The sequence below is a fragment of the Bombus pascuorum genome, chromosome 8, assembly GCF_905332965.1.
Source record: "Bombus pascuorum chromosome 8, iyBomPasc1.1, whole genome shotgun sequence".
In the NCBI taxonomy this organism is placed as follows: Eukaryota; Metazoa; Arthropoda; class Insecta; order Hymenoptera; family Apidae; genus Bombus; species Bombus pascuorum.
In genome coordinates, this window is record NC_083495.1 from 616,993 (window position 1) to 631,399 (window position 14,407).

The window sequence follows — 14,407 nt, forward strand, 5'->3', positions numbered from 1 at the left end:
AAACGTTATGTTAATAACGAAAATTAAGAAAGTATAGGGATATTATATACTGAAAAAATATAGAATAATTTTAATTTTATTAGAAGTATAATTACAAATATCCTAACTGAAAATTTATCTTGCTTGGTCTCTTTCATATGGTTCCTGTTCCATCTCATATTCAATTTCGACCCTTGGGTGGGCTCTCTTTTGCGATTTCTGTTTCCTGACAACTAGTTTCTTCGCTTTCTTACTGGTTGTAGGTACTAGATCCTATAATAACACGATAATTTTAAATGCAATCATATTATAAATAAAAATAAAAATAAAAGATTATAATATTAGTTACTTCAATATCGTTATTGTCAGATACAAAGTCGTCAGATAATTCGATCTCCTCTTTTTGTCCTGAATCACTGTCCTCGTCCTGTTAAGGTGGATCAATTAATATTAAACAGAAAATGGCGATGTAACGCTCAGTAATTCATATTTAAACGAGGATAATACATATATTTATATCTAAATGAAGGACAAATTACCATAGATACTTCTTCAATATCAAAATTATCATCCTCATCTTCGTCATCAGTTTCTGCTTCTATGAAATGAGGTGTATTTGCTTCCCTTTCTCTCTCTTTCTCATCTGCTTCTAATTCTAATTCTACTTCTTTCTCAATTTCTTGTTCCTTTTCTTCTTCTCCTTCACTCTCAGCCTCGCTTTCACCTTCAACTTCAACAGCTTCAACAGCTTTGTCAAACACTTTTTGTGGGAAATTGTAAATATCATTATACTGGAAGAAAAATTACGATGAAGAAGAAAATTTAGATATTAGAATTTATATGTATATTTATAAAAAGAAAAATGTGTACCATGCCCTGTTTTAATCTTTCCATAAGTTGCTTTTCTATTGCAGTTTCTAACCTTGCAGCTATAAGAGCCTTTTCTTCTCTGCGCCTTTCTCTCCTTTCAATTTTTCTTTGAATTGGTACAATTTGTTTTTGTCTTCTCAATCTTATTCTTCTCATACGTAAGAGATATTGTGTAATTTTTATAAATCTTTGCTTGCATTTTGCTTTTATGAAACCAGGCCAATATAATAAATTTTCATTGATTTGCTGTATTGCTTTTTCAAAATTTCTGGAAAGCTTCACCCTTTCCCACGCATTCTTTGGGAAATGTATTCTATAACGAATAGAATGTACAATTAATAATAATATTAGACAGTTTTGAAAGAATATAACATCTAAGTTAAATCTTTACCTTTCTGCTGTTCTCATGTATAAGTAAATAATACCATTTTCTTCCCGAATTGTGGCATACTGACTGTTTGCAAGAGGACAAGACGCTCTACTGCATAAACCCGTAAGATTATATTCATTGCGACAAAACCTCTGCGTCTTTGTACTACAAAAGTAAAAAATAAATTCTATCATACAAAACCATTATTCTGCTTTTTAAGTCATACATACTTTACTTTAAAAGAACAGAAGGATTTATTGATGACACTCCACACGACCTAAAACAATTTATCATTGTATAAAATATTAAAAATCAATATAAGCAGTTTTTAATGTACTCACATCGTCGTGTTGCATTTTTTTTATATTATTTTTATACTATATTTTATATATACTTTTATATTATTACGTTTTGTAAGGAGATATTGTAATAGTCATTTAAATGTTTATAAATAAAACTTATAAAAGAATACACGTGCATTCAAAGATTCTTGAACGATATAGGTTACACTTAGTTCACCGTATGTAATTCCTAATTCACAACTGATGGCGCCACAGCCTAGAGCAGACATTTTTAAATTTAAACTACAAAAATTCATTCATATAAATATGTATAAATTGGAATACATTATACAACCATTGAATATATATATATATATGTATATGTATATATATATATATATAATGTGTATATACATTAATATACCAGATATACATTAATGATACCAGTGATATAACAGACGAAATACAGATGTACAGCATACGGTATTACAAGATTACAAGAACATTTTTTGACTCATTTTCGCAAGCACTATTTATAGTTATTTAGACATAGTTAATGATGTTAATTAACAAATCAACATTCTGGCTATTGATTTCCAATAGAATCCATGAATAAAAATAAAGGGACGTCGTCCTTAGTGTTTTCGAAAAGATAAAACCTAACATACTAGTCAATACTATTATACAACTATATAAAATAGAATCGATGAATCAAAAATAAAGGAACGTCGTCCTTACGTGTTTTCGCAAAGATGAAACCTAACATACTAATTAATACTATTATAATGGTTGATTTCCGATTATAAAATCTGCAATCTGGCGACGTTTTTTCATTGCGCTCGATTTTTAAAAATTCAGGTTGATTTCAAGATGCAGTACTCTTATTTTCACAGTAATGGAAATTTTTGCATTAATTAATATTATTATGAAGGTACATACAAAAATAATGATTAATGAAATTCGCAAAAAGGGAAAAGTAAATTTAAAATATTTGCAAACATTTTGCTCGCATACTTTATTGTTATAGATAAAGATGTAGATATGTATTTCTTACGTTTTAACAAAAGCATTAAGTAAAATTAAATTCAGCTAAATATTATTGAAATAAATTTATTAGTCTTGCACTTAAATAACATTAATAATAATATAAAAATAAATTAGTCTTTTCACAATTTACAACATATTAATATATGAAGTATAACATAGAATTGAAATATTTTATGTATAATTGAACAGTATTAATATAATGTTATTCTCTTATATGATACTAGTATATGAAATACAATGTAGAATTGAAATATTTTGTGTGTATAATTGAACAGAATTAATATAACGTTGATCGTACAGCATTAATAAATAATTTACATGTAGTTTATTAATAAATTATGAAAACATTAAAATCCATAAATAATAAATAAATGATATAAAAATGTATAATAACACTAATATAATGGAAATAATAAAATTTATGTATATATAGTTAACATTAATTTTGTTGCAATTTCATTTGCATGCTGCTTCTTTTGGGAATCCATGTAGATCCGAGTCAGTTGTAGCACAGATGAAGTATTTGCAATTACTTACAAAATTCCACTGCTGAGAAAACAGGAGAACATGAAGGATACTTATCTCGAATGAATTTGCCTTTACTATTTTTATTTCATAACATGCGATTGAACAATTTTAATGAAGTAAAAAGTAATATTACGCAGAATCGCGTAAATATTTTTTTTGTTTTAGGTCTTTTACTACATCCTATAAAAGTCTCCACCCTTTTTCTCAGGCGTCCAACTCGTTGTTTTAATGCCTTGTTTTCTTTTACTATTGAGACTAGCTTTCTTTTAAGATTATCCAAGTTCTTCTTTGTATTTTGATGGGTGTTTTCATAGTTATGATCATGGAGAACTATTTTATATGCAGTTAGAGATTGGTCCTTCTCCATTGGATTTGCACTCGTTAGTGTATTATATGAGAAACAATTCTCATTAACTGCAATAAGAAATAATGTTCAGTATTGTATGTAGAGATTTTAATCCTGGAATATTAACATTTTATATCACACAGTCATGTCAAGTTGGATCATTCATTAACATCTACTATAAATGATAAAACTTTGTTTTTTACAATAGTGCATCTAGGTAAAAAGATACATCCATACTTTGGACATTGTGTGTAATCAAAATAAGTAGTGTATTTGAAGCTTATTTCAACTTACGTATCTCTTTGCCACTTCTAGGAAAATCAATGCATTTTATAGCAATACTTGGTTCAAGAACGTTTCTAATTGTTGAAGATGATGCAGAAACACCTTCACTTTCATCTGGAAACAAAAATCATATATATATGTCGGAGATGAAAGGACACCGCCCCCCCCCCCCCCCCCCGTTGGAATTATTTGGAAAAGCCTCAATACTATAGCATCTACGAAATAACCCATACACAGTCATTCGAAACTTGAGACAATGAGTTTAGGCTCGAGGCGACAACCGGTCGCCGAGCGTAACCACGGTCACGGGATGAACGTTTCACCTAACAGAGATATAAAGTAACATAGCTTTCCTTTAAAGAATTGGCAGTACAGACACTTGACAATAAGACATTCCAACAGCCCCGCAGCTCGCCACACACAGACCCCATTCTTTGGGCCAGATGATCGCCAGATGCCGATGCATCGTTTACAGTTTATGTTCAGATAACCTGAGGAACCGTTACAAATCTTAGGACCTAGTTAACTAAAGTCCTTCAGATTGACAAACAGTCTTTATTCTATCAGCCTGTAAATCTGTCACCTATTGTGGGAAGTTATGGGAAAGCCTGATTTGGTCATGTACGACGTTGCCTGCTAGGAACTCTCTCTCTAGGGCGGCTAGCATCCTTTTCTAACCGCCAACATAGAAATTGACCAATTAACAGCAGCGTCTATTTCCCTCACCCTCCGAGTGGAGGCTTTCTTTGACGAATCCGATGATCTCGTGCCCTTAGGCACACCCCATCATAGTTTTCCTCTGCAGCGTCGTCGCGACGGAAAGTCATTCTTTTCTGGCAATCTGATTAGCTAAGAGTCAATCAAGCGTTCCTAGTATCACGAGTAGTAAGTTGAGTCCGACTTAGACTTTGAAGCAAAGTATATTCGTTATCCCGTGGACCGTGGATTCGCTATATCGAACCTAGGGCCATTGTCATTAGCGTCCAGTTACCGCGTCCGATCGTCAATCTTGTATCAGCCATACTTGTGTAATAAATATCTGTGCGACAACCATGAACAACACTGGTGAAGATTCATTAAACGCCCCTAACGCCAACCCGACATCAGAAGTGGGATCGCCACCGTCTACAATTAAGGAGCAGCTTCTCGCCATCGTGAGTCAATTGAAAGAACAAGAGGCGGGTGCGGAACCTAAGGAAGTATCACCACCGTCTACAATTTCGAAGCAGCTTCTGGCCGTCGTGAATCAATTGAAGGAGCCAGGGGTGAGTGTGGAACCTAAGGACATCACATTACCGCCGTTCGATCCCGATATCGCGGGTACCGACCCTGTCGCATGGTGCTCACTTGCCAGTTGTCTCATGGAAGGAAGGCCCATGCGATACAATGAGTTACTTTGCACCGTAAGTCGTGCGCTGAAGGGCGCTGCCGCGGGGTGGCTCACGCAGGTGCCGGTCGATGCAAGCCTTACCTGGCCAAGATTTAAAGAACTTTTTCTTACGCGCTTTGGTGGTATCGAAACGACAACCGAAGCGCTAATAAAGATGGCGGCCGAACCTCAGCTGGAGGGTGAATCCATAGGAGCCTATGGTGTTCGTCTCCGTTCCCTCCTTGGGGCAAGGTGGGGTCATCTGAACGGGGTCGAGATGATCAACGCCGCCGTTCTTCATCACCTGAGTTTGCGCGACGAACGTATCGAGAAATTAGCGCTTACAAGCGACATCAAGACTCTGGACCAATTTTTGACGGAAATGAATGCTTTCCACTACGCGAAGAAGAGGCTGGCGCCTCCGTCAGGAAATCCATCAGCAGGCCCCGAAGTTAAACGGCAGAAGATACCTGACCCCCGAATCAAGTGTCGTCACTGTGGTATTCCCGGGCATAAGATAGCGGAGTGTCGTACGAGACTGAGAACCGAGAGACAGGAGAATGCACGACGCCAGGAGAAAAGCCGACCGGCTGGATCGTCCAAGGTGTCATGCTTCAAGTGTCGCGGAGAGGGCCACATCGCACCCAACTGCCCGCTGCTGCAGAAAACAAACCGCAACCCCGATAACGAACGTCGAGTCAACTCCTGCGTGGTGGAGTCTTCAACTGGTAAATTAAGCCATCTGGGTGAGTCGTTCTCGTTTTATTTCGATTCTGGAGCCGAATGTTCGCTAATCAAAGAGTCCGTAGCCTCGAAATTTTCCGGCAAAAGAACGACCGACGTAGTAGTAATGCGAGAGATAGGAAATCACCGTATTAATTGCACGTCTCAAATTGCATCCATAGTACGTATTAATGGTTTTGCGTTGGAGATAATTTTTCACATCCTTGCCGACGGCTATCTAAATTACGACATCATGATAGGCCGCGAAATTTTGAGCCAAGGTTTTAACGTAAATATTACCCAAAATAGCCTCAGTATTTGCAGGGCAAAAGCTGCCAATGTTTACAATATTTTTTTTATTTCATTTTGGTTATTTTACAATTTGTCCTTGCGGACATTTGGTAAAGTGTTATATCTTGTTGGTGAAGAAAAAAAAATATAAATAAAAAATAATATAGCATGTGGGCGGCTACCCCCAGCGGGGTGCCAGCTTCGTTTTTTTTCTAAGTTATATCTTTTATGAGGTCTATTGGGTGTTTCCTTTTTAGTCTTCTTGCGATGTTTGTTGTGTTGCACGTTTCAGCTGCCAGATGGTTCGGGTGTGTTTCTATTCTTGTTCTGTATCTTGTTGCGAATCTGGTAATCTCCTCCTTGACCGTTGGTATTCCGAGGTCTTTCCTTATGTCCTCGTTTCTAACGTACCACGGGGCGTTTACCATTGTTCTAAGGATTTTGGCTTGGATTGTTTCTATTTTGTTTATATGGCTCATTGCTGCTGTTCCCCATAGTGGAATTCCGTATGTCCAGATTGGCTTTATGATTATTTTGTATATTTTCAGTTTGTTTTCTGTGCTTAGTTTGGATTTTCGGCTTGTTAGCCAGTGCATTTGTCTCCTTGCTATCTGTATCTTGTCTATTATTGATTTGATGTGCTGTTTCCATGTGAAATGTGTATCTATGTGAAGTCCAAGGTATTTGACTTGCCTTGTTTGTGTTATTTGCGTGCCGTTCAGGAAGATGTTTGGTGTTATCTGTTTTCTCAATGTGAATGTAATGTGGTTGCATTTGTTAGGGTTAGCTTTGATTTGTTTGTCTTGTAGCCACTTTTCTATTTTTGCGATGTGCTCTTGTAGTATTGTGGCTGCTGTTACAGGGTTAGTGTGCCTGACTAGCACGGCTGTGTCGTCCGCGAATGTCAGTATTTTGCTATTGGTAGTTGTTGGAATGTTGGCCGTGTATAGTGTGTATAGTATGGGTCCTAGGACGCTTCCTTGTGGAACACCTGCTTTGATGTCTTTTGCTTCGGAGTGTGCGTCCTTGATTTTTACTGTGAAGGTTCTGTTGCTTATGTATGATTTTATTATTTGGTATATTTTTTCCGGGAATTGTTTCTTGATTGTTTGTATTAGGCTTTCGTGGTTTATTTTGTCGAATGCTTTCTCTATGTCCATGAATAGGGCTGTACAATATTGTTTGTTTTCTATCGTGTGTATTATTTCGTTGACAAGCCTGTGCATTTGTTCTATGGTGAAGTGTTTGTTTCTGAATCCAAATTGATGGTCTGGTATTAGTTTTTCCTTCTCTATTATTGGTTTTAGTCGGGCGTATATTACTTTTTCTAGTATTTTGGAGAGCACGGGGAGTAGTGATATTGGTCTGTAGGATGTTGCTTCCTGTGGGTCTTTGCCTGGTTTGGGTAACATTATGATTTGTGCCTGTTTCCATAATGTGGGATAATATTGTATTCTTAGTATTGCATTGAATATTATTGTGATTAGCCGTATCGCTTTTGGAGGGAGGTTTTTCAATATTTTGCCATTGATTAGATCGATTCCTGGTGCTTTGTTATTTTTTGTTTTTTCTATTATGTTTCTTATTTCTTGTGCTGTTGTTTTGGGTATGGTGAATTGCTTGTCGATTGCAGTGCTAGTGGCTATCGCGTCGTCGTCCGTATGGCTGTTGTGGTTGCTGTTATTGATGTTGTGTGGTGTAAATGTGTTGCATAGGTGGATGGAAAATTCTTCGGCTTGCTCTTCGTTGCTTCCTGCCCATGTGTTGTCTGCTTTTCTGATTGCTGGGGCTGGTTTTATCGCCTTCTTTATTTTTTTTTGTGGCTTTCCATAGTGAGTAGTTGTAATTCTCGTGTGCAGATAGTGACTCTATGAACTTTGTGAATTCGTTGTTGTTGTGCTCTTTTATTTCGTTTTTATTTCTTTGCGAGTTTGTTTAGGTGTTTTTTGTTTTCTTTTGTTCTATGTTTTTGCCATTTTGCTTTCGCTTTTCTTTTATCTCTAATTTTTTCGAGGATGTCAGATGGGATTTGTTTTGTTTGTCTAGTGGTAGTTGCTGGTTTTGTGGTTGCCCGTGCTGCCTCTTGTATAGTTTTTGTAAGTGTTGTTACAGCTTGTTCGATGTGTTGGGGCGTTTTCAGTGGGATGTTGCAGTTGATTTTGCTTTCAATTATTTCTTTGAAGGTTTGCCAATTAGTGGATTTGTTGCATAGCGTCTCTGAGTTGTTATAGAGTATTGGCTTGTTTCTGTATGTTATTATTATGGGTGTATGGTCGGAGCTAAGCTCGAGGCTGGATGCTATATTTATTTTATTTCCGTTTAATCCCTTTGTGACTGCAAAGTCGAGTAGGTCAGGGATTTTGCTCAGGTCTGTCGTCAGTATGTCGGTCTTCCTGTGGATAATATATTGAGATTGTTTTTCCTGATGTGTTTTTCCAGGGTTCTGCCTCGAGGTGTAGTGATTCTTGATCCCCATGTTGTGTGCTTTGAGTTGTAGTCTCCTGCTGCGATAAACTTGTCGCCTAGTTGTTGGAAGTATTCTTCCCACATTTGTGCTGTAATTTTGTGTCGCGGTGGTGCATATACTGCTGACAGCTGTAGACGGTTGCTGCTAGTTTGTACGGTAACGGTAGTTGCTTGTATGTGTTCTTTACTAACTTGGCTGTGTAGGTGGTGTTTAATGTCGTTTCTTATTATCACTGCGGTTCCTCCGTGTGCTTTTCCTGAGGGGTGCTTGGTATCGTATATGGTATAGTGCGGTATTTTTGTGTAGCTTTTTGTTGTGAAATGCGTCTCCGATACGAGTAGTATGTCTATGTTGTTGTGGTATAGGAATGCTTTGGTTTCAATGGCCCTTTGTTGTAGACCGTTAGAGTTCCAGGCAGCTATTTTTAGTATGTCCGTTTTTACTTTTTGCTTAGCATGGTTGTTATCAGTTGTATCATAGCTGTGATTTGTAATGATTGCTGCTTGAATGCTTCGTTTAGTTCGCTTATCGTTCTTGTTAACATGTCGGTGCTTTTGATGGATTGTTTTAATAGTTCTTTTATTTCTGTAGCGTCGTTGGTGTTGTTGTTGTGGTTTTGGTCGGCTACGGGTGTTACTTCCTTGGTTGCTTGCGCGTAGCTTCGACTGCCAGTGGTGTTGATATTGTTGTGGTTGTTGTTCATTACGTACTGTACTTTAATTGGTGTCTCAGCTTCTGCCCTGTCTTGTTGTGTGTGGTGGTAGTTATATGTCCTGCTTCTAAGCGGCGGAAACAATTTACGTTGGAGTATTTTTCTGGCTCGGCAGCCTTTGTAGCTGGCTGGGTGGTTTCCGTTGCAGTTGTAGCACTTTACCTCGTTTATTTTTCCCGTATATGGGCAGTAAGTTGTCAGGTGCTTTCCTGCGCATTTGACGCACACCGGGTTTCTGTTGCAGTAATTTTTTGTGTGCCCATATTGTTGGCACCGCATGCACTGAGGTATGTCTTTTTTTTGTCTGGGTGGTTCAACTGTGATTATTGTGTTTAAGATTTGTTTAATGTCATAGATTTCCTTGTTGTTTTTGTTCGGTTCTAGTTCTATTAGGAACAGCGGTAGTGGTTGTTTGGTATCAAATCTCGTTATGTTGTTTATTGCTCTTACCTGGTGTCCGATTTTGGCTAGTTCGTCGCATATGTTGTTTGTGTTTGTTCTTGGGTGTAGCCCTCTGATAACTGCTTTATAGCTTTTGTCAGTTTTGAGCTGGTAGGTGTGGTACCCGGCGTTTTTTTCTTTTAGCACTTTTACCACTTTTCTGTAGGTTTCTGGGGCGTTGGTTTGCACTTTCACCTGGTCCAGTTTTAGTTGTTTTATTGAGTAGTTTTCTTTGCCTGCCGTATTGTTTAGCAGTTCGAGGAGGGGGTCTATTACTTGCGCATCGATGTATATTGGCGGTGGTTTGGGGTTGTGTGTTATTGGTTTTTCAGTTGTTTCAGTTGTTTCTGGTTCCTTCTCTTGTGGTAGTATGCTGAAGGGGTTTTGTAGTGGGATTTCTTGGAGCCACTGCTTACTTTCTGTTTCTGCAGCCCTCCTAGTATTTGCGTTTGTTGTAATTTTTCTTCTTTTGCTGGGAGTTACGATCTTCCAGCTTTCGTCTTGTTGTGTTAGATCGTTGTTGGTGGTGTTTCTCTCGTCACTCATCTGAGTCATATCCATTTCGGTTTCTGTGCATTCATGGATTTCCATGGTTTTGTATATGGCGTATGTTTCACCGTTGTTTGATATTCTGAGCGGTGGCACTCGTTGCATTGCTTTGTTTTCCCCGCTTTTCGCACTTTCGGGGGCACTTTTTTCCACGTCCAATTTCGACGGAGAGACCTCTCCGGGCACCAGGCACGTCTGCACTCTTCGGCAGTCGAAAGGGAACTGATGTTTACAATATAACCGCCGAAAGTAAAATCGATATTAATGGGGTCGACACCGAGGTGCTCGGTAAAGACAAAGACCGATTGATCTCCATCCTCGAAGAATTTAAAAGTTCATTTATTACGGGTTTCCCGCGTGCACGTGTAAATACGGGACAGTTAGAGATACGTCTGATTGATCCTAATATCACCTTACAAAGAAGCCCCTACAGGCTTAGCGAGGCAGAGCGAAGCATAGTGCGCGAACGAATAAGCGAATTAATTAAAACAGAAATCATAAGGCCTAGTAACTCACCGTTCGCGAGCCCTATGTTACTCGTAAAGAAGAAGGACGGCTCGGATAAGTTGTGCGTAGATTTTCGAGAGCTAAATAAAAATACGGTCGCGGACCGATATCCTCTACCTCTTATCGCGGATCAAATCGCGAGACTGCAAAGGGCGAAGTACTTCATTAGCCTCGACATGGCCAGCGGGTTCCATCAAATCCCCATTCATCCCAATTCGACAGAATATACAGCGTTTGTCACCCCCGACGGGCAATACGAGTATACGACGATGCCGTTTGGATTGAAAAACGCACCGTCCGTTTTCCAGAGGACTATTCTCAATGCCTTGGGCGGCCTCGCCCACTCGTACGTCGTTGTCTACCTGGATGACGTCCTAATTTTCGCTGAATCGGTAGACCAGGCTCTAGAAAGATTACGCATCGTACTAGGTACCCTCGTAAACGCCGGGTTCTCCTTCAATTTTTCGAAGTGTTCCTTTCTCAAGACGTCTGTACTTTATCTCGGGTACGTAGTTCATAACGGAGAAGTTCGCCCAAATCCGGGTAAAATACGAACCTTGAGTTCTCTACCGGCACCAACGACCGTCGCTCAACTTAGGCAGTTCATAGGTTTAGCCTCCTATTTCCGAAAATTCGTCCCTAAATTTTCACAGGTAATGAAACCGTTGTACGCACTTACCTCCGGTATTAAAAACCTAACTTGGACAGATAGACACGAAACCATAAGGCAAAAAATAATTTCCATCCTGATCAACGAGCCGGTGTTAATGATATTTGACCCGAATTACCCGATAGAATTACATACTGACGCTAGTTCGGACGGATACGGCGCTATTTTAATGCACAAAATCGACGGCAGAAACCGAGTAATAGAATATTACAGTAAGAGAACGAGCCCCGCGGAATCCAGGTATCATTCATATGAACTAGAGACCCTGGCAGTTGTAAACGCCGTTAAACATTTTCGCCACTATCTACACGGACGGGAATTCCTCGTTGTCACTGATTGTAATTCGTTAAAAGCAGCTCGTAATAAAGTAAGTCTAAGTGACAGGGTTCATAGGTGGTGGGCTTACTTGCAAACTTTCACTTTCGACATTATGTACCGAGAAGGCAAACGAATGGCCCACGTAGATTTCTTCTCGCGTAATCCTGTAGACACCGACCGCGCCCCCACCAACAAGATCGAAGAAAAGAAAATTAATCTGGCCGAAATCTCGGAAGATTGGCTACTAGCGGAACAACGTCGCGACCCTCAAATTTCTGAAATCGTCAACAAACTGCGAAACGACGAGCTCGCGGAAGACATTGCGAGTACGTATGAGTTACGATCCGGTACCCTTTACCGTAAAATACAAAGGAGAGGCAAGACCCTCTGCCTGCCCATCGTACCAAGAGGGTTTAGGTGGTCCGTCATTAACCACATACACCAGTCAATTATGCACTTAGGTTGGGATAAAACGCTCGAGAAACTGTACGAGTATTACTGGTTCGAAGGGATGGCGAAATATGTTCGCAAATTCATAGAGAACTGTCATGCTTGTCAGATTTCTAAGGCGAATTCAGGCAAAGTGCAAGTTGAATTACATCCCATACCTAAGACCAGCATACCTTGGCATACCATTCACGTAGACATAACGGGAAAGCTGAGCGGCAAAAACGACTCGAAAGAATACGTCATTGTCCTGATCGATGCCTTTACCAAATTTGTATACTTACACCACACTCGTAAAATAGACTCACTTAGCACCGTTAAGGCACTTAAGTCCGCCATATTTCTATTCGGCAGTCCCTCTCGGATAATAGCGGATCAAGGGCGATGTTTTACCGGCAAAGAATTTCAAGATTTTTGTCGGGATAAACAAATTAAACTCCACCTAATAGCAACCGGTGCTAGTAGAGCGAATGGACAGGTAGAGCGTACTATGGGTACATTAAAGAATATGTTTACAACGGTAGAAACGACCGGGCGATCATGGCAAGACGCGATCGGCGAAATACAGTTAGCTTTAAATTGCACCACTCATCGTGTGACTAAATCGAGTCCGCTAGAATTATTAATTGGTAAAACAGCGAGACCCTACGGGTTACTACTATCTGAAAATACCGAAGAAAAGGAAATAGATATCTGCAACGTAAGACAACAGGCCATACGAAATATGGAAGATAGCGCTAAGTATGATAAGGAAAGATTCGATAAAACGAAAGCCAAAGTAGTTAAATTCAATCTCGGTGACTTTGTATTAAAGAAAAACGAGGAAAGGAACCAAACGAAACTAGATCCGAAATTTAGGGGTCCATTTGTGATAGCGGAAATTTTGGAAGGAGATAGGTACATTTTAAAAACACTAGACGGCAAACGGTCATATAAATACAGCCATGATAGGTTAAAGAAAATGTCAGATAGTCGCGTTCCTACTGAGTTGGACGTCTGCGGTGATGACGAGAACAGTGTCCATGACAATGCGAGTACCTCGGTCTCAGAGGATCATTCTGACCACAGCACTTAGCAGAAAGAGTTTGCATATGCCCAGTGTGGCGATATGGCAAAGGACAATGTCTTCATACATGTCCAGCGCGGTAATCAGGTGTCGGATCGAACATAGTGGCTCACATACGCTTACGGGGGGCATACGGCCCAAACAAAGTAAGTGCGAGATCAACACACCGTTACCGAATTCAATTCAAGTATCGTTAACACTACGGAGATAACATCTAACATAGTGTTTGAACAAAAGCTCAGTGTGGTATCATGATCCAGAGAACTGAGGGCCGTCTAGGTGCGAGATCGAGAATGGTCCATCATGTCATTACGCCCAGACTGATGATTCACAAAATGCGACTAGCACTTCGAATATCAATCATAACGTTACGGATTTCCACTCTCTTTTAACTCTTTCTTTATCAAACGTCCGACCAGAATTTTGCTGTCAAACTGGACCCTTGACCTATTTTGACACTTAACTAAATTGTAAATAACGACAGTTGTACCGAATCTAACATTGGGGAAACCCAATATTCTAGATACACCCGAGGACGTGTGATAGTCAGGATGGCCGTGTCGGAGATGAAAGGACACCGCCCCCCCCCGTTGGAATTATTTGGAAAAGCCTCAATACTATAGCATCTACGAAATAACCCATACACAGTCATTCGAAACTTGAGACAATGAGTTTAGGCTCGAGGCGACAACCGGTCGCCGAGCGTAACCACGGTCACGGGATGAACGTTTCACCTAACAGAGATATAAAGTAACATAGCTTTCCTTTAAAGAATTGGCAGTACAGACACTTGACAATAAGACATTCCAACAGCCCCGCAGCTCGCCACACACAGACCCCATTCTTTGGGCCAGATGATCGCCAGATGCCGATGCATCGTTTACAGTTTATGTTCAGATAACCTGAGGAACCGTTACAAATCTTAGGACCTAGTTAACTAAAGTCCTTCAGATTGACAAACAGTCTTTATTCTATCAGCCTGTAAATCTGTCACCTATTGCGGGAAGTTATGGGAAAGCCTGATTTGGTCATGTACGACGTTGCCTGCTAGGAACTCTCTCTCTAGGGCGGCTAGCATCCTTTTCTAACCGCCAACATAGAAATTGACCAATTAACAGCAGCGTCTATTTCCCTCACCCTC

The 14,407-nt window shown here is 39.6% G+C and overlaps 1 protein-coding gene across 2 annotated transcripts; it reads right to left on the bottom strand.

Moving 5' to 3' along the window:
• Nucleotides 1–58: 58 nt before the first annotated feature.
• On the bottom strand, nucleotides 59–1,561 carry LOC132909460 (protein MAK16 homolog). 2 transcript variants are annotated; one of them, XM_060964315.1, is made up of 6 exons: nucleotides 1,455–1,561; nucleotides 1,241–1,384; nucleotides 850–1,162; nucleotides 519–770; nucleotides 329–406; nucleotides 59–252 (listed from the first exon to the last, which is right to left on the bottom strand). In XM_060964315.1, the coding sequence occupies exons 1-6, from the start codon at nucleotides 1,511–1,513 to the stop codon at nucleotides 115–117; spliced, it is 984 nt and encodes a 327-aa protein (XP_060820298.1). In that variant the 5' UTR covers nucleotides 1,514–1,561; the 3' UTR covers nucleotides 59–114. The 2 variants fall into 2 exon arrangements, with proteins under 2 accessions (XP_060820298.1, XP_060820299.1); XM_060964316.1 differs by having other exon boundaries at nucleotides 1,450–1,529.
• Nucleotides 1,562–14,407: the final 12,846 nt, after the last annotated feature.